The sequence below is a fragment of the Paramisgurnus dabryanus genome, chromosome 7, assembly GCF_030506205.2.
Source record: "Paramisgurnus dabryanus chromosome 7, PD_genome_1.1, whole genome shotgun sequence".
In the NCBI taxonomy this organism is placed as follows: domain Eukaryota; kingdom Metazoa; phylum Chordata; class Actinopteri; order Cypriniformes; family Cobitidae; genus Paramisgurnus; species Paramisgurnus dabryanus.
In genome coordinates, this window is record NC_133343.1 from 9,288,551 (window position 1) to 9,314,333 (window position 25,783).

Sequence of the window (25,783 nt, forward strand, 5' to 3'; positions counted from 1 at the left end):
TTTTTTATATTTTTATTTTATTTGTATCTCAAGACAAAATCATAAGTGGCTCTGGTCTGGGGGGGCAGTGCCCCCTGCCCTCCAAACCCTGCCTATGTGCAAGGCCGTCTGACGTCTGTACTTAATATACAAAAAATTGTCTTTAGAAAAAAAATATTTTGAGACACCATTTAAATCACACTAAAATTGTACTAAAAGTGTACTTGCTGGTATAGAAGTGTATTTTTAGTACATCAAAGTACTTTATTTTTACCTAAGTCAGCTGTATTTTGGTTTCAGCATTTTAAGGGATTCTCCATTACATGTTAGGAAAAAAGTGCAAAGTTTTTCTCAAGTTCTTTATTATCATTTTTTAGCAATGTTTCCATGGGAACATGAGATGGTTGAAAAAGGAGACAGTGTTAAGATTATGAGCTCAAAACCTGTACTGTCAGTCAATGATGGTATAGAAAAACACTATCTCCCTCCCTCTCTCTGCGCTTATATCAGCCCAAATTTAGAGCTCCCTCTACCTAAACAAACCCATTCTATTAATATTATCAATTAATATCACAAGTGCCCGGATTACACTGTCCCACAGAGATGACAAATGACATTTTCATTTTTAGAAGCTGAGATTTTCATAGAAACATTCAGTTTAAGTAATCAGAAGCTTATTATAATGTCAAACATAGATGGCCGAGCATATAAAAGACTTCCTTCATAATAATCTTTTAGATTGAGATCAATTTCATTGTTAGTCTCGTCTGAGAATTCTTTACCAAACCGTAAGTATGTGCAGTGTTTCCCCTTTGCATAGTAAATAAACGTTAACTGTTTTTCTTTGACATGCAGATACCTTAAAAAGCGCCGGCAGGGCTGTGTGGGCTCCGCCCCCAGTGCAATTGCATCATGCAGCTTTCTGATTTGCCAGTAACGGCATTGGGGTCAGGGCAGTCCTACAGGGCCCAGCCGATATAATATTGGTTTATTTAAGGGGAACTGACGTCATCAGGCATATATAAGACTCTGGAGTTTAAAGGTAATTTCATCATGCAGCTTCAAAGGCTGCTGGCCGAAAAGTATAATTTATTCTTTTTCTAACTTGATTTCATAGTTTCATTAATACTACAAAAATGGCGGCAATATAACATGCTGAAATAAAAGGAACAAACAAAATTTTTATTTATGCTTTGAAGTGTCTGTCTGAAGAAGATATGGGTCCCTCTCATTGGATATGATCAAGCCCATTTAGCCCCTCTGAAAACACAAGAATGTGCTCACCCACTTACTGGACCTAAGCGACCGTTTATAAATCGTTCTTCTTTCCTCCATTATTATTTAACAATATTCTTGCATTGGTGTCCCATGCGAGGTCCACAGCTAAGCTGCTCATGCCGAGATCGGAACCGGAGTCCGTGAAGTGTAAACAGGAAGTCGTGCCTCGTCTTCGCTGTCACCATTGGCTCAGTCATTCATCTGGGTTGCTAATGGCTCAGCGTGGATGCTCAAGGACAAAGGAAGAAGGTCAGTTCTGGAGAAGCAGTTCTAGGTTTGGTTAAAAGTGTCTGATCGTTCGTCTTCCCTTGCTTTCCTTATTTTATTCGTGTACCGCTAACTCCGTCGGCAGCGGAGTTAGCGGCAGGAGAAGGTACGGTCCAGCAGGTTCTGACGGAACCAAGGGGCACACAAGGCAAGGATGCAGTTCTCAAAGTCTTTAGATGGCACTGGCATTAGGGTCATATCGTCTCTTCTTGACATTTCTTGGCGATAAGAACAAACAGGAAAGAACAGAATAGAAGGGGGTTAGTGTGGGCAATGCCAGAACCGTCAGCATGCAACTTTACTGCTCATTCGGGCCATGAACCGCCTTGACCCTCGGCAACCCCGCTGAAACAAAGTCATTCTGGACTTGGTTCTTTAATGTCTTAGTTAATTAAAAACATAATTTTTCTAATTTAAAATTTTTGTTTGTTCTACATCCAAGCTATTTTAATGCAGTCGGGTTGCGGCGGGTAAAAGCGGCCGTCCTTTAAAGCAACAACAGGAGACACAGAGTGTCCCGCCACTGACTGGGTGAGTATATGTGTTAGAAAGACAACAAGGGATGTGGAAAAGAACATTACCTCCTGGGAGAAAAACACTGACACAAACAGAAAACAGCAAGAAAGAGCGTACAACATCGAGGGTCAGAAAGGACATCACACCCACAACATGAACGACGATACGATACCACCAGGAACAACAATAAAGGCAACAAGTACTGCAACAACACCAACAACGACAGGGGTTTGACACAACCTCCCCGTAGTGTGGCTTGATGTGGGGCATCCCAGCATTTTAACATGCACCTGTCCATAGAGAGGTTAGATGGGAGACGCCACTATCGCTGTGTAGGAGGGTGTTTGGGGTAGCATGCAGGTGCAGTGGAGCGCATGTATCTGTACCGGGTCTCTGTGAAGCAGGCAGTAAAGGCAGCGGTGCCGGGCGAGTCCGGGTGGGGGGTGAGGGCTCTTGCTCAGTTCTAGGTTTTCAGGGGGGCCCAGGGCGGCCTTCCGGGAGATAAGAGGGCGTGGCAGCCAGCCATGGCACAAAGGCTGCCTACGTCACAACCTCCACCCCTCTCCGCTCAAACTCTCACCCTTTCAGACAACGGAGGGGGGATTGAGAGAGAGATCACGGCGAGGAGAGTGGGTAAATCAAGTCGTCATCCCTCCCCACACCAACCCAACAACCCGCCCCAACAAAACCCTCTTCTCAATCTAAAGAGATCAATAAATACCCCTTCCTTCACATGAGGTGAGCCCAGCCTTTGTGCGATGCTCTGATAGCACTCCGGTTTAGCTCTGGCTTTGTGCCAGTCCACATGCAAACTCTAAATGGGCTCAGTCAAGATGCTATGTGCAAACAGGCATGCTGTGGTGATCTAAGTCCTCTAGGAGTATTTCGAGAGCTCTTCTATTCTGTCCACGAACATGCTATTGTGAACATTAGTGTCCACTTTTTACTTGTTTATCTTAGTAAACAGATATTCACATTTGCTAATCTACATACAAGATTATCTTGAGACCAAAAGGTAAAATTACACTCACAGCCTATTTGATGTTCCTTACTACACACATTTTTCAAAATTGCATCATTAGAGGAAGCATACATTGTAACATTGTCTAAGAATTCCCACCTTGCTATAGCATACTGATATACTTTTAATACACGTTTGAATTGTTAGCATTTGAAATCATTTACACAACAACGTTTTGTTATTACACATCTTGCTCAGTATCTACTTTATCATTTTGCTCGCATGCATGTCAAGCGTTGGGCCAGTCTGCTAGAGGTTCTGCTATAGTCAACAGCGTGTCCAACCAATTTCGATTTTCAACAACTTTCTTTACGTAATTAGTCCATTGATTACGAACATCGGCAAGTCATTTCCTAAGCACAAAATACATGCAGTTGTACAGTCATCATCAATGTTTATTTGGAAAACTTACATTAATAATACAGATGTCAAAAAAACAAGGGGCACCAGAACAAACTTATTAAACTTTACATAACACCACGTACACTATGCAGCTCTAAGTACAATTGGTCCATTATTATTTTAGTTTCTGTCGTCTGTAGCAGAAGCCCAGGCCCTTGAATGTATGTGTGTGTGTGAATATGTGTGTGTGTGTAGTGATATGTGTTGTGTTTTAATTCAAAATTGTGTGTTTATGTGAGTTAGCCTATTCCAGGCTGGCAGGCAGTAGGAAGCATGCGGTGCAGCTCTTACTTAAATCCCCATCCCGTACCCCCCAGCACTATGGCTGCCATCAGGATGGCCCCTGCGATGGAGCCTATGATAAGGTTGGTGGCGCTAGGACCTGCAGAAGGGCATGATGGGAGAGAAACATGACGTAAGCCGAAGGGGGCACCTGCACAGCATGCAGGGTTTACAAATCAAATGCTTGAGTTCAATTATTTGTATGTTTACACTATGTGGTCCTATAGGTAGGGTGTGATGAGGAAAAAGCTTGTTTTGCACAGGATGTCGCTGAACTTACCCGTCATATAAGTCTGATGTGATAAATTTATGTTATTTAGAGGGGGTTTTTTGGGGGGGGGGCAGATGTACTGGTTTTAGCACAGGGGAGCGGCACACGTGAGATTGTAAAGCACAGGGCCGTTCTGAGTTACCGACGAAGACAATCGCACAGACACGCGCACGCAGACTCACAGAAAAAACACAAACACACTCATCACGAACTTTCACGCACTCACGCACACATCAGACCTTGTTTGAGAGATTAGCTATGCACAGGAAGTGGGTCAGATCTGGGGGGATTTTACGTCAGCTGAAGACGCTACAGCATCTTCGCACGCAAGCAGTGTGAGTGCGGGTCATCTCGTGTATTTTTCTTTGTAGCTTTTGTTCGGTTTATGTAAATGCCCCACATGGACCAAAGAGGGAAGCGCTGCAACACTTAATTAACACAGGGTGATAATAAAAAGATCCATGAATAAATAGCAGCCAGGGGAGAGGAGAAAAGAAGATATATATACCAATCAATCAGTCCATCAATTACACAACATAGAAAAAATTACAGGTCACCATCACATTCAACACAACGGTACAAAGCCACTGGGAGAACACGTACACACAATTCGCACGGACACGCGCAAACACAGGGGATCTCCCTTTTGTTGGGGGAATGGCATTGAAGGGTTAAGAGGTGCTTACTCTATTCCCCACCCTGTGCCTCCAAAAATCACCCCTAGGGCCAGAATGGTCCCTGCCACTGCCCCTATCAGCCTGTTTGTGGCCACGCTCACTGTGCAAAGGAAATAGGGGTGATTCAACAGAGAAAATGTCACTTAAGGCCCCATTTTAAAGTACACGTTTGTAAAAGTGCACAGGGAAGATCCCAGTGTCAAAATAGGGGTGCTGTGATATTTGGAAGTGGCTCTGCAGTGGCTGTCGCTTATGTGTTGTATACGCTGTAAGTTTTGTGTTTGCATATGGCATTGCTGACTGGGTTTTGTATTTATTTAAAGAGATAGGAGATATCACGAACCCTTGGGGCCCGGGTCCTCGATGACAGGTGGCACTTTTGGGGGGTCGTGCATACTGCAGTCGGTTCCCGCCCAGGTAGCATCGCAGGTGCAGGTTGCTTCATTATTGCACACCTGAGGATTGATAAGCAGGAGAAGAAGAGTATTACTGATGTGTCATTTATGATGTTTAAAACTAAACAACGTGGCATCCAAAAGTAACCTTTATGATTTTAGGATGTGGTGGCTGATTTAGAGGTTTTTCGGTGCAATTGAGTACATTTCGGTGAATTGGTTCTTGGTGGTTGTTAGGGCATGGTTACTATGGTGTTTTGGCAATGTAATATGTCATTCATCTGACTGTAACCTTAATTCAGAAGGTGAATTCAGTCTTTGGGATGAGTAGATTTGAATGGATTTCTGGCTTTGATATTTTTGAATTCACCCAAAGATATTTTCAGCCCCAATCTGCACTGTTTTTGTGTGAGCAGCAGTAAGTGTCAGATGGCGATTACTCACGCCGTGAGAGGAGCAGACTTGGCCTCCCGGGCCAGACGGGCAAGCTGTGAGGTTCAGGGAAGAGATAGGTAGACATTTCCGCTCAAGGCACATCATAGAGGGCCCACATGGAGACCCGTCTTCCACAAACCCTAAATCAGTATCATCATCTAACAGCACGTGTCCTCCACTAAGACCGAAGAAAAAGAGAGCACAGTCAAAAATAAAAATAAATTAAGCAATTCTCGACAGATAAAATTGAGGAACACACCTGCAGTCCACTAGTCTCCCCTGATGGTTGAAGGTGGTTGGAGTGATGTCACCTTTCAGGTTTCCAATCCTTGGGCTTCTCCCAATGTTTGCACACAGTAGGTACCCACAAAACACATCGCTGTGAATTTACACATTTGTAAAAACATTAGATAAGCAGAGGAACTTTGACATTGTGGCACCAAAAGTTTAGCACGACCTGCACTGGTTTAGTGCTCCACCGTAAATATTTAAAATAAATCAGTGTGATCATTTTTTTGTAAACATGGGTCTTTTCTATGCAATGTAATTATAATGTAGATTGTGCTTTGTGCAAATTACATAAACTGTCCGAAAGCAGGAGCTAAAGGAAATTGTATTTTATTTTAATATGTTGTTTGTGTACATTTGTTATTGATCAGTGCAACAGTAACATATCGTCGCTGTCCTTCCAAAAGCTTGTATGTCCAAATTCACTTTTTTTCAAGAAACAGAATAAACACTGTATTTTTTATTGATTACACACTGTTTTGTCTAAGTTGACAAACACTTTTAATACTTTTATTGATGGAATATTTGCAAAACCCACTGACAAACATAAGGAGTGACCAATAATAATGATTTATGACATAAAATGAAATTCACAAAATATGGAGATTTCAGAAGGACAGCGACGATATGCGATGGAGAAGGCATCATAAGTGGGCATATATCAAGATGCAATGTTGTGTTTAATGCCCATTCAGCAGTGGTGAAAAGATCACCAAACAACCCTCCAAAATAATTTGCATGATTCCTTAACTGAATCGACTTGTAACACAAAAAAAGTACAAATCATGTCTTTTTAGTGACTTCTCCACCAGTCTAAAACAAACTTACTGCTTGCTGCATGGGACCCATTTGTCTCCATCTTTCCCACAATTCCCTTTTTCGTTCCCCTCTGTGTTTAACTTCTCATAACAGTGTTTCTCTGAGCCTTCAGCCTCTGATAGATACAAGAAGAACAGGAGGTTAACTGCTTTTGTTTGGCATGAGCGGGTGTATAAATTTAGCCTGGTAATACCATCCTCTGCTATTTTGCTTCGCTTCATAGACAGAGTCTGGTTGGGCATAATTGACAATCGTTTTCCTTCTCGTGGGAGGGGCTTGTCTGAAGTTTAAAATCATTGGTCTAAACGTAAGCCAATCACATAACGTTTGGATATGATGTGCGTTATGCGCCAGCTCAGCCGAATCGAATTTCTACTGTAAAACACACGTAAGATGTGAAAACAAACCCATCTAGCGAAATACCGGAGTTAACATGGCTGTGAACGACTTTTGCAGATTATGTAAAGTAAATCGGGCCAGAACTAGTTGAACACTATCCTTACGTTGTCTTAACACTCACGTCTAAGTGGAGGAACGCCCCTCTCTCCTCTCAAACTCTTCCACCAGACAGCCATAACCATATGTAAATTAAATCTTTCTACCTTATTTTCTGGTTAATCAGGAAAGTCATTAAAGAATGTTTGTCCACGCGTCCTACACCATTAACTGTGAACAATGAAATTCCCCTCCGTGATTTCTCGATCGTTGTGCACGTCAAGCTATGCTGCACACAGTTTCTCGCTGACGATCGGTAATAGTTTATAAATTAAACTTTTCCCAAAACCTGTCGGGAGTAGGGCAACAACATAATCTCCATTCAAAATGTTTAACAAACATCTTCTTGTTCGGGCTTAAGTTGGCAAGTGCCAGTTCTCCAAAACAGAGCAAATAGCTTTCTGTGCCTCCATGTCCACTACAAACTACAACCGTACATTCGGCGCTTAGCGTTTACGTCACGGCTGTCAGCCCGCCCTCTGTTCGTTGATTGGACGGCCGTTTTGAGACCGGAGGAAAACGATTAGAATGGGAGGTATCTCAGACTAAGTACAGAAGCGTAATGAAATTTAGCGGAAGTACAAAGTCTGACATAGTCAGGCTAGTATAAATTATTAGAGGACATCAGTGTCACTCACTTGAACCCCAGACGTATTTGCACTGACCGTCCCGGGTCTTACATTCACCACTGTAACAGCGACCCTGAAATAAAAGTAAACAGCAAGGAGTGATAGAGCAAAAAACTCTTAATATTATTTATGAAATACTAGGGATGCACCAATATATCGGCCTATAATCGGTATTGGCAGATAAAAAAGTTTTTCCACTATCAGAGGATTGTTTCAAAGCAGCTGATGATCACGGCGGATAATATCCTGCCAATCAAAAGGAGTGATTATTTTAAATTGGGTACAATGACAACAGAATTGCAGTTTGTATGCTCTTCTTCTAGGATTTTACAAATTGTTTGAAACATGAAGTAAAAACCAAAACGATTGGTAGATGTAATTCTAAGTAATCGAATATCGTCATCGGCACTGAAATGTTTTATCGGTGCATCCCTAAGAAATACATTTATTAAGTTAATCTTGTCTGACCTGATTGAGTTGACATGAGTAGCCATCTTGTTTATGAAGATTAGGGGGGCACTATAAGGATAACAAAGACAAAATATTTTTTACACTGATAATGTTTCTCTACATTTAAAGTGTCAATATTATTTTTATTATTTAGTTCAATATTATTTACTTTTAGTTTTACGTTGTAATATTATTATTTTTATTAATATTGTGCATAGCATATATGACCCTGGACCACAAAACCAGTCATATGGGTTACATTTTTGAAATTGAGATTTATACATCTGTTTGTTAGGGCAGGGCAATATTTGGCCGAGATACAGCTATTTGAAAATCTGGAATCTGAGGGTGCTTTATTTGTCCAAATAAAGTTTTGATATAGTTATGGTAGGACATTTACTAAAAATCTTCATGAAACATGAAGTATTATCCTAATGATTTTTGGCATGAAAGAAAAATCGAAAATTTTGACCCATATAATGTATTATTGGCTATTGCTACAAATATACCCGTGCAACTTTTGTGGTCTAGGGTCAGCAATATTAGCAATATTTGTTTATGTAGTAATATATGAAAAATATATAACGGCACAAATTATTAAATTAAATAAGATTCTGAAGTAATTACATAACCCATATATTACACATATAATATAACTGATAAGTGTAAATCAACTGAATAACCAACCTGCACGATTTGATAAAAAAGTGTTAAGATGCAGGCGGGCTGTCATTTACTAAATAACATGCCTTCTGTTATGGCAGTTATGACTGGCTGATAGTGGGGGCGTTATAGTGATTTTGGGGGTGTAAAGTGTGAAACATCATCATGTTCTGTGATACTGTTATTGTCATTTCCCAGCTGTTACATTCTTAAGATAAAGGTAGTTCTGCAAATGACTTGATATAAAAATTGTAATCTCAGATGTCCCATCATTGCATTACACTGAGATTTCTGTGCTTGAATGGAAGTTATTATTCTTCATCAGGGGCGCAGAAATGAGGTTCTGTGAGGAACAAAGGCCGAAAATGAAAAAAAGTGAAAGACCTGTCCTGAGTCTCCGGAACAGGTCTCTGATATGTCACAATCATTCACTGCGTCTCGACAGCTGTATCCCCGAGGGACAAACTGAGTGATGAAATAGAAAAGAGAGAGTATATTAAAATATTAATATCATAAAAAGCACTTACGTACAGGCTAGACAATGTTAAAATCTATAGAGTGAAGAAGGACTCACCAGGCAGGTGGCGTTGCAGCAGGGGCCATCACTGCAGTGAGCACCATTAGACAAAGAACACTTTTTACAGCAGTCTTTATAGCAATCCTGTATCAACACAGAAATACACAAACACAGTAGCCACAGGATAATTAAACAAAGTTTAATTTACATTGGTCAGCATGAAATTATGTATATGCATGTCTCTTCTTAGCAAAAAGTTGTATATTTACATTTATGAATTTGGCAGTAGTAGTCGGATACTATTAGTCGATGCTGATAATAACCCCCCCCCCCCCAAATATAAGCCGATATATTCCCTGATTCATCAATATATCGGTTGTACACTATTTGGCAGATACCAAAGTGACTAACAGTGCATTTAAACTATACATTTTATTAGTATGTGAACTATTAGATGAGGCTGATAAAAAAAATGTCCAAATATCAACCGATACTTATCAGATTCGGCAATATTTCGGTCAACCACTACTTGGCGGATGCCAAAGTGACTAACAGTGCATTCAAACTATATATTTAATTAGTATGTGAACTATTAGTCGATGCTAATAATAAAATATTCCAAATATCAGCCGATATATATCAGATTCAGCAATATATCAGTCGACCACTATCAGACAGATACCAAAGTGACTAACAGTGCATACAAACTATACATTTTGTTAGTATGTGAACTATAAGCTTATGCTGATAATAAAAAATATCCAAATATCAGCCGATATATAGCGGATTTAGCAATATATCGGTCGACCACTATCTGGCAGATACCAAAGTGACTAACAGTGCATACAAACTATAAACTTTATTAGTATGTGAACTATTAACTGATGCTTATAAGAAAAAAATATCCAAATATCAGCCGACATATATCGGATTAAGCAATTTATCGGTCGACCACTATCTGGCAGATACCAAAGTGACTGACAGTGCATTCAAACTATATATTTTATTAGTATGTGAACTATTAGCTGATGCTGATAATAAAAATATCCAAATATCAGCCGATATATATTAGATTCAGGAATATATCGGTCGACCACTATCTGGCACATACCAAAGTGACTAACAGTGCATTCAAACTATACATTTTTGTTAGTATGTGAACTATTGATGCTGATAATAAAAAATATCCAAATATCAGCCGATATATATCGGATTCAGCAATATATCGGTCGACCACTATCTGGCACATACCAAAGTGACTAACAGTGTATTCAAACTATACATTTTGTTAGTATGTAAACTATTAGCTGATGCTGATAATAAAAAATACAAATATCAGCCAATATATATATCGGATTCAGCAATATATCGGTCGACCACATACCAAAGTGACTAACAGTGCATTCAAACTATACATTTTGTTAGTATGTAGCCTAAACTGCCTAAACTATAAGCTGATGCTGCTGATAATTTTTTCCCCAAATATCAGCCGATATATATTGGATTTAGCAATATATCGGTCGACCACTATCTGGCAGATACAAAAGTGACTAACAGTGCATTCAAACTATACATTTTATTAGTATATGAACTATTAGCTGATGCTGATAATAAAAAAATTCCAAATATCAGCAAATATATATCGAATTCAGCAATATATCGGTCGACAACTATTTGGCAGATGCCAAAGTGACTAACAGTGCATTCAAACTATGCATTTTGTTAGTATGTAAACAATTAGCTGATACTGATAATAATTCCCCCCCCAAATATCAGCCGATATATAACGGATTTAGCAATATATCGGTCGACCACTATCTGGAAGATACCAAAGTGACTAACAGTGCATACAAACTATAAATTGCATTAGTATGTGAACTATAAGCCAATGTTGATAATAAAAAATTTCGAAATATCAGCGGATATATATCAGATTCAGCAATATATTGGTCGACCATTATTTGGCAAATGCCAAAGAGACAAACAGGGCATTCGAACTATACATTTTATTAGTATGTAAACTATAAGCTGATGCTGATAATAATTTCCCCCCAAATATCAGCCGATATATTTCGGATTTAGCAATATATCGGCCGACCACTATCTGGCAGATACCAAAGTGACTAACAGTGCATTCAAACTATACATTTTGTTAGTATGTAGCCTAATCTATAAGCTGATGCTGATAATAATTTTCCCCCCAAATATCAGCCGATATATATCGGATTTAGCAATATATCAGTCGACCACTATCTGGCAGATACCAAAGTGTCTAACAATGCATTCAAATTATAAATTTTATTAGTATGTGAACTATAAGCCAATGTTGATAATTAAAAATGGTCAAATATCAGCCAATATATATTGGATTCAGCAATATATCGGTTGACCACTATTTGGCAGATGCCAAAGTGACTAAGAGTGCATTCAAACAATACATTTAGTTAGTATGTAAACTATAAGCTGATGCTGATAATAAAAAAGTCAAAATATTAGCAGATATTTATTGGATTTAGCAATATTTTGGTTGACCACTATTTGGCAGATGCCAAAGTGACTAACAGTGCATTCAGTCAATACATTTTATTAGTATTTGAACTTCTGGTCGATCAATATATATATCGGATTAATCAATATACCAGCTGACCACTATCTGCAGATAGCAAACTATTAGCCGATGCTGATAATAATTTCCCCCCAAACATCAGCTGATATATATCAGAATCAGCAATTTATTGGCTGACCACTATTTGGCAGATGTCAAAGTGACAAATAGTGCATTCAAACTATACATTTTATTAGTATATGTGCTCCCTGGGATTCAACCCCATTTTGTGCTGCTAATGCAATGGTCTACCAATTGAGCAACAGAAACACCTATGTAGAAATTAAGGTTTGAAGCGCTCACCATTCGAGCCCCACAGTCACACTCCTCTCCGACCTCCACATAACCATTACCACATTCTGTAGCCTCGAAGAGCTGTCAACACAAAATACAACTTGCTTGTGAAACACACAAAAACCTAAAAAAATTTCTATTTTGTTCCATGGAAGAAAGAAAAAAGGTTTTGAATGACCTAAGGGAGACATTTTTGAGATAAACTATCCTTTGAAGGGTTTATATGTGTATCCAAACTGTTGTTTAAGCCCACCTTGTTGGGTTTGTTAAACAGACATGATGCACCGCCTCTCAGAAGGAAGTTCCTGTAGTCAGTGATGCTGCATTTGGAAAACCTGCGTGGGTGTTGCACTCTATGAGACATAAAAACAGTGAGAAATAAACTACGTAAATCAAGAAATCTTAGAGCTAAAGAAGCAGTTGGGTATTTTGAAGAGTTTATCGAATAGTGCCATGTGTGCAATGTCAGCGATACCCAGTGTCTTCCATTATACATCCCACCCATGAATCCATGCAGCCGCATTCCTCTGAAAAAACACAGTTAGACATTAACTTTAACTGGAATTTGTACAATAAGAATCACAATGTGACAATACGAAGTGACACAAACTTACTCTTCCTGATAACAGGATCCCATTGGATACCTAGATTCTGTGCTAAGCTTTGAGAGAGTGAGGCAGCCATCGTCCATGTGCTGCCAAACTGAAGAGAGTGTAACAAATACATGTTACCCTATTGATCCTGTCACCAAACCCATTCTGTTTACCCATGATGCATTGTGTGTCTCACCTCATTGACCCCAACTCCTCTTCCTTTGGAACACACGCCGCCGATGTATGCGACGCTGCTCCGACCGTAATGAAATGTCACATTCCTGTGAAAAAATAGAAACCTTTATCGACATCAAACGAAAACGAATATACAACAACACGCTTTTAATTAGTTTTTTACCTATTCTATTTTATTGCAACTTACAACCACTGTGGGCCACATCCTTAACCACCTACCACTATGCAGAAACCTCCCGAACTCACGTAAACAGGTGCACAGCATCAGCCTTGATGTTGATGTTTTGCTGACGATATTTTGAAAAATCTCGTAACATTTCCAGCGGCTTCACGCTCAGTGGAATCCGGTCCCTGTCTGTCCAAATCTCCACGGCGACCAATACCACACGAGTATTCAGCTGTTCTTTAAAAATCTAAAGGGAATGTTATTGGGAATTTAGATGAAAACGTTATAAAAAAAGTGAGACAAATTTTGCAACATTTAGATTAAATAAATACATAAACCTACAGCGTCTACCAGGTTGACGACTGATTTGGCCGAGTTGCGGGTATGCTTCTTATTCTTATGCCTTTTAAACTGTAAAAAAAGGGGTTAAAACTGTAAAAACAGTGTGTCTCAAGGCATTCTGTAAACAATGCTTTTCATACATTAAACATACATTCTTTTCGTTATTTAGTGCCCTCTAGTGGACAATTTACATAGTAATTCTTTAAAGGGGTCCTATTATGAGCTTTTTCAAAATCTTAATTCTGTTTCTGGGGTGCACTTCAATACGTAGAAGTTGATTGTTCATTAATTTTGTTTTAAATGTGACATTGTTGCACTACTCTTCCCAGTCTGTCTTGAACTCTCTGTTACTCCCAAACTCACTCCTTTCGAAATGCTGTGATTGGTCAAGCAGGCCCAGTCTGTTGTAAGTGGTCGTTCGTTTAGAGCGTGTCAGAAATGTCCCGCCTCATTACCACAATTAGCTTACCAGGAAGTGCTCACTGTAGCTTCTCATATGTAAACAGTGGCGTCAGACAAACACATGCAGAAGTATTCACAAGGATTTATGGGTAAGTGTCCAGCTCGAACTGGTCCAGTTTTGCCATCAGTTTAATCTGCATATGGAGCTTTTCAAGCGCAGTGGACGACATCGAGTGTGTTCAATTTGTGTGACACACTGGAAGCGCATCTTAGCGCCAGGCCACTTAAAAAAAATCGAACACATTGTTTTCTAGCACCACTCACATAGTTTAACATTAAATAACAACATATTTGTCCAAAATCATTAACGATGAACATTAGCTGCTAACTTATATATTTTGAATTTTGAAGTGCATTTTGAAGTAGACGCTATCTGGTATAGCTCACGCTATTTAACTCTTTCACCGCCAGCGTTTTTTAAAAAAGTTGCCAGCCAGCGCCAGCGTTTTTCATGATTTTCACCAAAGTTTAATGCCTTCCAGAAAATGTTCTTCTTTAAATATATAAACATACAATATACCAAATGAAAGAACAGACCCTCTGCTTTCAAACAAAAAAAACCGTTTCATCCTACCTTTAGTGGTTCTTTTGCAATCAGCTTTTGAATATGGGTAGGTTTTTGCAAAAACACCATATTTTGTGCAAAAAGCAATGATAATTCCATTTTTATGACGGACTTTTCATAGAGATCCCATTCAGAGCGATCTTTAAAACAGACACGGACATGCAGCCGCTTGCCATAGGGCAATACTTCCGGTTTTAAAAAGTTGCGGAAGGGCGCCACCTGGTGGATAATAGCGGTATTGCGTAAAGACGGAAAAACTCGTCATTGGCGGGGAAGCGTTTTCTCTTAATTGACGAGATATCTCGTCAATGGCGGGGAAAGAGTTAATGTGCACTTCCGGTGTACAGTAGTACCTCTGAGTTGTTCTAAACGCGACATGCAATGCATGGCACTGAGCTGCGCGTCCGGTGTGCGACCCCCTTTGACTTACATGTAGGATTTTTTTGTGCGGGGCAAAAACTAACGCAGGGTTAGTTGTAACATGGACCGTTTACATTGATGCACAAGGTTGAGCGTTTTGGTATTCCGGTAGTGTTTTCACGCTGCCAAAAGACGATCTCCAGCAAATTATTGGAAATATATAGTGTTATTAATGATAATTGTCCAAGAATGGTAAGTACTAAAAACAAACTGTGTGTGTGTTGCTTATGTAAAAATATAATTAATCAAACTCAAATATTTTTTGAATGATTGAGCCAAAACCAAAAAGCGTTAAGGGGTTCGCACACCGGCCGCGCAGCTCAGCGTCGAGTCGTGTCTAGGACAACTCGGAGGTATCGTAAACTGGAAGTGCACATTAAATAGCACGAGCTTAGTCAGATAGCGTCTATCTCAAAATGCTAAATATATGTTAGCAGCCAATGTTAATCGTTAAAGATTTGGGACATAAATGATGTTATTTAATGTTAAACTATGTGAGTGGCGCTCTGTGATGCGACAGGGATTAGAGCAACTTCCTGAGTAGTAGCTGAGCGCGCGGACAGGCGCCACCTGTCGGCGCCGGTGTACGTATACTCATAGAAAACAATGTGTTCCATTCTTTTAGAATGGCACTGAGCTGCGCTTCCGGTGTGCGACCTCTTTAGGTTGTGTCCCGCTCTCCCCTACTACAAGCATGATGGGATTTTTTTTAACTTGTGTACAAAATCTGTTTTAACTAGAGCCAGACCAATTCAGTTTTCTTGTTGGGGCCTATACAGATACTAGGGAGTAAAAAAGTGTGATAGAGATATATATTTATGTATATTATAGTACAGTACACATATACTACAGTATATTATCATTTAAATGTGTGATCAAACACTTAAAATGACGTGACAAAGATATGTTATGGAGGCAGGGTGTTTAACAATTTAACAATAAACTTTATTATCCAAAAAAAGTCTGACATCACTTCACTTATTTTAAATACCTTTAAAACACAAAGAGAACAAATAATATATAACTTGAATTATTGGCAGTTTTAAGGGACGGGGTTAATGTAATATTGGACATGTAGGCCTATTGAAAGTGAAACTTATGGAGCAATTGTTTATTAACATTACAGTAAGCTATGTATTTCAAAAAATTAGTTAGCGATTTACTGTTGAGATAATGCTTGATAGACAACACATCTTATGTTTAATGTACGAGCACAGCGTTTTTTCTATCAGTCCTAAAATCTAACACGAACCCACAGTGTTCTGCAATGAGTTTAGACTTTGATTGATAAAACTAAAGCGTCTGCTCCTTGTGTCTTTCATTGTTGTTTCATTTTGTTGTGCGAGTTCATTTCATTAGATGCTCTGAAATATCTGAGAAAGGCCTTATATTAGCTTGTACGAACGTATGAGCATGTTTAGTAACACAAGCAGCATAATATTAGTATCCGTCTGTTTAAACGCGTAATTTCTCCCACTCGTGTTTTAGCAATTCGCCCATGGTCATCCTCTCGAAGTACTCAGGGCAGAAGCGGTCGAAACAAGTGAATATGATGCCCCTTACAGTGTTGGAAAGATTTGGTCACAATGCAGTGCCACAATGAGTCGGAAGCGAGAGGAATTATGTCAGTCTTTAAATCATAAATCCCAGGAAGTAAACTGTTGCCTACAATCAATGTGTTTGTTGTAGTCCAAGAAAAGAGATTTACGTTGGAGACTACAACTCACGTCATTGTTTACCTTGGGGTATGTATCGGATAATTGGTGCTCTTTAGGAAATGAATTACTTCATAATGAAATGAAGCAACAGACACACTCAGAAAAACTATCGGCAATGATTTTTTGCCGTTAGCCAATTGTTCCACCAATGAACTATCGGTGCCGAAAATATTCAGACATACTGCTATGTTGAATAGACAAACCCACCGTGTTGTGGTCAGCGACAATCATTACTTCCAGGTATTTCATTTCCTCAAAAATGTTCCGTGGCACCTAAGCACGCAACGAAAAAATATAATTAAACAAACATCACAAACAAGCAAACTAATAATTAAAGTGTAAATTATATGTAAACTATAGAATATTTTGATGGATGTTTCCATGAAAACACTGCAACCAACTGAAAAGGTTAAGTATCATTTTCTTACAGCTCTTTTCCTCCTCCTTTTCAACCAAGGCATACTAGCGAAAATCTGTTTCTCTTCGTTTTCCTCATCTAGGTCATCAGCAGCAGAAAGAAACAGACATTAAGGTAACCATAGAGATGAGGGCGTGGTCATAATATCTACCCTTGTAACTTTATTACTGTTACCAAGACCGTCACACGCTTACCCCAACTAGCAGGGGCAGAAGTCATACGCAGCGATGATGTTTGTCGCAAAGTGTGGGGTCGTGCTTCAGTTTCCTAAAAAATGCAAAGGCCTGGGTGATGTCGACTGACAAGTTGTGTGGCAAATTAAGTCAGGATAAACTACAATTTTGAGATCTTACCACGGTGTGAATCGGTTTTAAAGGCTCGATGAGATAGACGAATTTACCATCATCAAACATCCCACTAAAAGAATGAAACACAAGGGTTTAATAAACAATTACAGAGTCAAATCATCTACTAGTGACAAGAAAACCAAAGCTGTATTTATTGCCTAACAAACATGTCTTCTCTTTCCAACCACACACTAACATGTTGACATTAAGATCTCTTCATGTGTATCAACCACCATCTGGCATCACAGTGGGTCTCCTCCGGGTCAGACTTTCTCTCTTTCTCTCACACACAAACAATGAAACGGTTCTTACTGCAGCCCGTTGCAGGTGGACAGAGCCACGCGGGAGTCCTGTTGTCCTCTCACCTGGCCGTGGTAATAGCAGTGTTCGCCGCCCTAAACAGAAGCACATTCTTCAATGCTACAGTGGCCTTACACTTTTTTGGAAAATATGCTTATTTCCCGCTCCCCTAGAGTTAAACCTTTTCTTACTGTTTTGGAATCCATTGAGCTGATCTCCAGGTCTGGAGCTAGCACTTTTAGCATAGCTTAGCACAATCCATTGAATCTGATTAGACCATTAGCATCGTGCTAAAAATAACCAAAGAGTTTAAATATTTTTCCTATTTAAAACTTGACTCTTCTGTAGTTACATCGTGTACTAATACTCTCAAACTAGCATAATAATCAAGGACTTTGCTGATGTAACATGGCTGCAGCAGGCGTAGTGATGTTACGCACTGCCCGAAAATAGTCCCCTGCTATTGAAAGTAACCAAGGGGACTATTTTCGGGTAATATCACCAGTGTTGGGGGTAACGCATTACAAGTAACTTGCATTACGTAATAATATTACTTTTCTGAAGTAACGAGTAAAGTAACGCATTGCTTTATAAATGTAATGCATTACTTTCAAAAGTAACTTTCCCCAACACTGAATATCACTACGCCTGCTGCAGCCATGTTACATCAGCAAAGTCACTGATTATTACGCCAGAATGAGAGTATAGTTTCTAGCCATATCTGCCTAGAAAATCGCAGCTTTTATTTTTCCGTCGGTCTTAGTACATGATGTTACTTCAGAAGAGTCAAGTTTTAAATAGGAATAAAAATATCGAAACTCTTTGGTTGTTTTTTAGCGTGATGCTAATGGTCTAATCAGATTCAATGGATTGTGCTAAGCTATGCTAAAAGTGCTAGCGCCAGACCCGGAGATCAGCTCAATGGATTCCAAAACGGTAAGAATCAAATGTTTAACTCTAGGGGAGCTGGAAAATAAGCATATTTTCAAAAAAATGTCCCTTTAAAAGAAGTCACTAGAAAATGTCAAGCTTATGTAAATATCAGTGTTATTTGACGTGATATTTTGTTAGCTTTTTTATAATAAAATGATGTGTTACTTTTTGGGGACAAAGTAAAACATTTACTTAATCTATTAAAAGGAATGTGTTTGATATTAATGTGTTGCACCTACCCTGGAGAGAACTGGCTTGTCTTTCTCATAGTGGATCTCCATATAGTCCGAAGATAACAGATCACTAAAAAAAGATTAGTGAGATTATTTACAGTGTCAATGTCATTGTTACCCAGTCTGTTAAAACCCAGGTAACATGTTTTTTTTTCTTTTTTACTGTTTTCTACATAAAATCATCCTAATGTAAGAACATTGTGTGATATATTTACTATTGACTGAGTAGGTCATGTCAAAAATTGATATCAATGTGAAAATGATTCAAATCAATTTCTTCAGGCTGGATTTCACAGGGTCACAATTATCCTCCAAACAACGAAGCTACTGCTCTATCTATCTATATCCTGTGCACAATTGTGCTTAGTAAGTGTGCAATGGCAGAACAGTGTCTTCTGAATCAATCGCACTGTGCGACCTTCAGGACATCGCTGTTAGTAGATTAGAAGTTGCATCACTCATTCTGTTATGAATGTTAAACTGGGATCTCTGGCCTGGGATTTTTTTTTTCATGTTCTACCTCACTACACACACTTACTTGTTCAGAGTAAGGTCCAGTGTAAATGTGGAGCCAAAGGCTTCCAGCTGGAAACTTGCTTGGGCCAGGTGGACATCCTACATTGAGCGAGAAAAATTAATTTACACTTCAGAAAACAAACATATGTTGTTAAATAAATCCTGCCATCAATCTGTTATTCCAAAAATCTTTAGCCTACATGAAAAATGTATTATGCTCATATAAACAAACAACAACTGTCTATTAGTGAACTCGTAGATATAACTGTCGCTCTACAGCAAGAAAACACATAAATCACACAGCTGTGCTGTTGTACAGAAAAAATACTGCATTGGCAAAACGAAATAGAAACAGCGTGCACAAAGCAATCCCACATCCCGTCTGTTTAGTATGGAGAGTCTCTGATGGGGGACGGAAAAATGCTGCTTTTGCGAAAAGTGTGTTAGATTTGTGAGAGCGGACTGGTGAACCTGGACCAGCTTTGAGCATTGGGCGTAATGCACCATTTTGTGCAGGGGTTTGATATACAGAGGTTTGTGTGAATACATAGGGGCGGTTTCCCGAACAGTGTTTAGACTAATCCAGGACTAGGCCTAGTTATATTAGCACATTTAAGTAGTTTTTACAAACAAATGTTACAAAAACTATTCTGGGGTGCATCTTGAGACAAAACAACGGCACTGATATATGTAAAGATATGTCAGTGCAAGGTGTTTTTAAATTAAGGCAATCCAAACATGCATTTTAGTCTGGGACTAGGATAAACCCTGTCAAGGTTACCGCCCCATAGTGATAAATGTAAACCTCCAAACTAAGCGCTTAAACTAAGTCGCTTTGAATAAAAGCGTCTCATAAAGGCATAAATGTAAATGCAATATCTGCTATATCTCAACACTGCATGCACATATATCTAGCTTGCAACTCTTGCATCATGGCCTGCATTTGATGTGACACAAACATATAGCGATGAGAGGGCTCTCCAACGCTCGACCTGCATTAACGCACACTGACGTGCACCTGCTGAGTGAGTGACATCCCGCGTCTTACCTGTCCATCACCGGCCTGATTCCGCGCGCGAGTGTCCAGGTCATGATACGCGCTCTCCGAGTCTTCGTTCAGGTAATATATGAGCCGCGAGGGATAAGTGATGGTAATGTCGCGCGCTCGCGTTTTTCCTGTCGTGGTGTTGCCCGGCGCCGCTGCTGTGGCTCGCGGTGTGGCAGGCACGGGCCGATCCCTGAGTTCTCCATACTGCAAGGAGCCGGAAACTGCGCGAGAGGAGGAACAGCATCAGGAAAATGTTTAGTGCTTTACGGTTTAGATCTGGGAAAGTAATCCTGTCAATTATACATGAACGTGTGGCAGCGGTTGCAGCCCAGTGATGCTGCAGAGGGAGAGAGAGAGAGAGAGAGAGAGAGAGAGAGAGAGAGAGAGAGAGAGAGAGAGAGAGAGAGAGAGACTGCGCAGATCTCCTTATGCAGATGTGTGTATGCCACGACATAACCAAATAAAAACACTGACATCTGAACGCACAGTCAAGACTGTGTGCATGGGAGAACAAGACGTGACATAATTATATAATAGGTAATGGCAACAGGGAAATAAGAGAGACGCATTGAGCAAATATAACCCTATCTATTTTTACCTTCATTTGAAAACTGATCTCTGCATTGTAAATGCATTAGGGGCGCATCATAATAATCTGTTCTCATGGTAATCGAATTGATATTCAGTGCGACTCCGGATGCTGGATGTCCATCTACCATCTCCCCAACACCATACTAATGGTGCTGTCAACCAACTGAGAGGCCTTCAAAAGCTTTTACCCCCCCCCCCCCCACACACAGATTGACACATATAAATGGCCGTAAACACAGTAAAGTAATGGAGGCTACTCAATCCGAGCCAGTATAACCCTCCCTCCATGTTTTGCGTATTTATCATAAGAGTAGCTGTGATTTCCTACCGCATGAGAAAACATTAAAAAAACGTTGAAATAACGTCTAGCAAACATACAACACAAACGTTGTATGAGGGATATAAAACTGTCAAAATTGTAAAAAATGTATACTTACCCGTTGAGGCAACAGAAGACAGCAAGGAAATAAATATGCTAGCAAGCAGACACAGATGGAATATCAGACGCATGATTCATATTTGAAGACTGAATAAAATGTTATCAGCGCTTTAATTTACAACGAGCGTCGCAGTCCATTTTTGTGAGCGCGATGCGTGTTGAATATCGTTGCGTATCCCGCGGGGAGAGAGGGAAATCCTTCATGCAGCATTGGAGACTGTGGGGTGGGTAACGCGGTCGGGATGCTGAGGGGTGGGAGGACTGGGAGGAAAGCGAAGCGTTGGCAGCACGGCTGGATGGAAGGCGGTGGCCAAGCATCCCTCGCATCGTAAGGGATGCAATGCGCTTGCGCAGTACATCCACTTCTGCTGCGTTGACGCGTCAAGCATCCTCACTCACTGTGCGCACGCTCTAGCTCGATGGCCAATTGGGGATCGCCACTTTAATTGTAAATAGATTTAGCTAACAAGAACTGCAATTGACTAACCGTACGTAACATCCTTATTAGATCTCCCATTAAATTAAAATTAAACTTTTTCCTTTTAATGTAAATACGTTAGGCTTACAGTTTTTCTGAATTGCTAAAACACTAAACCCCAATCTCTGAACCAAATTCATAGTGGCCTAAACACATTTGTCAAATCATGCACTCTTTTTGCAAAACACTAAACACAAACTTCTCACTAAAACACACATTTCACACTGCAATGCACTTGTTTTATAAATGCTAAACACAGGCAGGCAAAAGTTGAACACAACTACAACACTGTTATCATCGAGTAAACACAACAACTCAAAATTCTACACACTTTTATCTAATGGTATTTTTTTACCAATTGTGTGGATTGGAAACAGTTGAGAGGCAGATGAAGAGTATGAGGAAGAAAAGGACACCAGAGACGATGCAATTGGCAAAATTTGCAGTTGGATTGCTGACTTTTTACAAAATACAAGTGCTGCTTACAGTAATTTTGAAAACTTACTATTACTTGCAGTACTTACAGTAAAGTATTCACTATATTCACTGAACTAAACTTGTGATTACAGTGATAGAGATTTTTATCAGTATTTATCAAGTGTGTTGTTATGTACAATAAACATGTATTTTTCTGTAAGCAGATGTCCTGGATGCTGTGCTTTCCATTTTTTAAGGTAGTGTCTAATGGATGCTTGTTGTGTTTTATATTTATAGACTTATGTGTGTATGATTTGAAAGCTTAGTTTGATTTTGAGTACAAGTGAAATGGTTTTGAAGCAATTGTTTGATTTTGCTAGAAGAGTCAGGGGTTCTGGGAATTTTGTTTAAAATTGGGATTTGTGTTTAAGGTTTTGAGAAAATGAGTGATGGTTTCTAAAAATGTGTTTTAGCAATTCAGAAAAACTGTAAGAAAAAAATATAAACTGGTATGAACAAAACAGTGACAAAATTATTACACAGAAGATAAGCATTCAAAGTTTTCAAATGCTCTAAAAAAGTCTAGAATTCTTATGACATTACAGTTTTTCTGAATTGCTAGAACACTAAACCCCAATCTCTGAACCAAATTCATAGTGGCCTAAACCCATTTTTCAAATCATGCACTCTTTTTGCAAAATTCTAAACACAAACTTCTCCCTAAAACACACATTTCACACTGCAATGCACTTGTTTTATAAATGCTAAACACAGGCAGGCAAAAGTTGAACACAACTACAACACTGTTATCATCGAGTAAACACAACAACTCAAAATTCTACACACTTTTATCTAATGGTATTTTTTTACCAATTGTGAGAATTGGAAACAGTCTGAGAGGCAGATGAAGAGTATGAGGAAGAAAAGGACACCAGAGACAATGCAATTGGCAAAATTTGCAGTTGGATTGCTGACTTTTTACAAAATACAAGTGCTGCTTACAGTAATATTGAAAACTTACTATTGCAGTACTTACAGTAAAGTATTCCCTATATTCACTGAACTAAACTTGTGATTACAGTAATAAGAGATTTTTAACAGTATTTGTCAAGTGTGTTGTTATGTACAATAAACATGTATTTTTCTGTAAGCAGATCTCCTGGATGTTGTGTTTTCCATTTTTTAACCCTCAATCGGTCCTTGGGGTCAATATGACCCCAAACGACATTTCATTGGTTAACAAAAAAGGTTCCCTTCATCTCAGAGATGTAAAACTTTGTGACTTTTCCTAAATAATCTATCTTTACATGCACAAAAAAACTGGGCTTGATTCGGTTGTTCTAAAGGTATGTAAAAAATTTTTTTATCAATCTGTCCCTTGGGGTCAATATGACCCCAATTGAAAGTGAATGGGAAATGCAAAAAAATGTACTTTTTTTCCATTTGTCAAAAAATAAATATCAATAAATCCAGCATAAATCTGAAAATTTTGACACAGAAATGAAGGCCTGGTACTTGTGCACAAATGCAATGCAAAAAACACATGCTCACACAAACACACACAAATACACACACACACAAACACACACAGGTATGACTGCCACAGAGAGCATTTGTGTGGAATTTGGCAAATAAAATCAGTCACAAATGCAGAAAATAACACATAAAGGGGTGTGACATAATGCACACACATGTACACTCACAAACACGCTCACACACGCATGCACGCACACACACACACACACACACACACACACACACACACACATGCTCTTTCTCGCTCCTTCTCATGCACACTCTCTCACACACTCTCTCACTCTCACACACACACACACACACATGCGCGCACACACACAAACCCACACACATACACACACACACACAAACCCACACACACACATACAAACCCACACAGGCACACACAAACACATACAAACACACGCAGACAAACGCACACACGCATGACTACCACAGAGAGCATTTTTATAAAATTTGGCAAATACAATCAGTCACAAATGTAGAAAAAGGATACAAAGGGGTGTAACCTAATGCACAAACATACACTCTCTCTCTCACACACACAAACACACACACAAACACAGACACACTCACATGCTCTCTCCCTCTGCCTCTAATACACATTCTCTCAAGCACACATGCTTGGCTCTCTCTCTCCCTCTCTCTCTCACACACACACACACACACACACACACACACACACACACACACACACACACGTGCGCGCACACACATGCGTGCACACACACACACACAGACACACACACTTACACTCAGTCAAATTTCTATGGCATTTTGTAAAAACAGACATTTCAAAATGCATCAAAAACTATAAAAAAATTACTATTTGACATAATATTTATTTTTAATATCCTTTCTAATGTTTATATAAACATAAATTTACAAAATGTATCACAAAAGTAATGATTTGAGCAGTTGTCCATATCCAGGAAAATGAATGGGTCTCTATGGGAATCTGCCAGTCTAAATAATTTAATTCCTACACTGTAATTCTCTTATTTTTTTTTCTAAAAACCGATGCCTGAATTCAACACCCCACACCTATATTAATATCTAAAAACAATTTAAATCAAATTTAGATAATAATTTATGTGAATTTTCATAAAAAATTGATATTTTTCAGGAAAGCAAATTGTGTAGTTGAGGATTTTAGTGGTAAACAGGTACAAAACTACTTCAAATCTCTCAAAACACAGCTTTATTGTATAGATGAGAAGTAAACAAAAAAAAAGATATATTATTTGTATTATTGAAAATGTATATTTTTCTTACAATTATGCTTTCAATTTTGGGGTCATATAGACCCCAAGGGCCAGAAGTGTAAACAGAAAACGAGGAGCGTTTGAGGGTTAAGGTAGTGTCTAATGGATGCTTGTAGTGTTTTATATTATAGACTTATGTGTGTATGATTTGAAAGCTTAGTTTGATTTTGAGTACAAGTGAAATGGTTTTGAAGCAATTGTTTGATTTTGCTAGAAGAGTCAGGGGTTCTGGGAATTTTGTTTAAAATTGGGATTTGTGTTTAAGGTTTTGAGAAAATGAGTGATGGTTTCAAAAAATGTGTTTTAGCAATTCAGAAAAACTGTAACATACACCTCAAATTCTTATCAAAGACATTTTGCTATTTTTTTCTACATTTTTTGTACATATTTCCATTTGTGCACGTGTATATTTATGTGCACGCGTACATGCACGGTTAGCCTACTTCATTGCTCAAAGGTGGAAGGCAAAAAGCAGAGGCGTTGGGATTTGAGTATGTGGGTGATATAATTGCAGGTAC

General features: G+C 39.1%; 1 protein-coding gene across 5 annotated transcripts; it reads right to left on the bottom strand.

Annotated features, from left to right (window-relative positions):
* Positions 1–321: 321 nt before the first annotated feature.
* Positions 322–21,915, bottom strand: adam23a (ADAM metallopeptidase domain 23a). 5 transcript variants are annotated; one of them, XR_010520448.2, is made up of 27 exons: positions 21,568–21,913; positions 20,540–20,760; positions 19,514–19,590; positions 18,982–19,045; positions 17,822–17,904; positions 17,516–17,579; positions 17,357–17,429; positions 17,173–17,240; positions 16,952–17,017; positions 13,580–13,648; positions 13,318–13,484; positions 13,073–13,157; positions 12,898–12,985; positions 12,759–12,810; positions 12,537–12,636; positions 12,293–12,364; positions 9,442–9,528; positions 9,252–9,332; positions 8,223–8,273; positions 7,764–7,827; positions 6,640–6,745; positions 5,783–5,902; positions 5,533–5,701; positions 5,037–5,148; positions 3,755–3,845; positions 2,427–2,621; positions 324–1,742 (listed from the first exon to the last, which is right to left on the bottom strand). XR_010520448.2 is itself a non-coding variant. In XM_065240138.2 (26 exons), exons 1-26 carry the CDS (start codon positions 21,638–21,640, stop codon positions 2,609–2,611), a joined length of 2,316 nt encoding a protein of 771 aa, XP_065096210.1. In that variant the 5' UTR covers positions 21,641–21,913; the 3' UTR covers positions 322–2,608. The 5 variants fall into 5 exon arrangements, 4 of the variants coding, with proteins under 4 accessions (XP_065096210.1, XP_065096208.1, XP_065096207.1 ...); XM_065240138.2 differs by having other exon boundaries at positions 322–2,621; XM_065240136.2 differs by lacking the exons at positions 2,427–2,621; positions 3,755–3,845 and adding an exon at positions 4,703–4,793 and having other exon boundaries at positions 21,568–21,915.
* Positions 21,916–25,783: the final 3,868 nt, after the last annotated feature.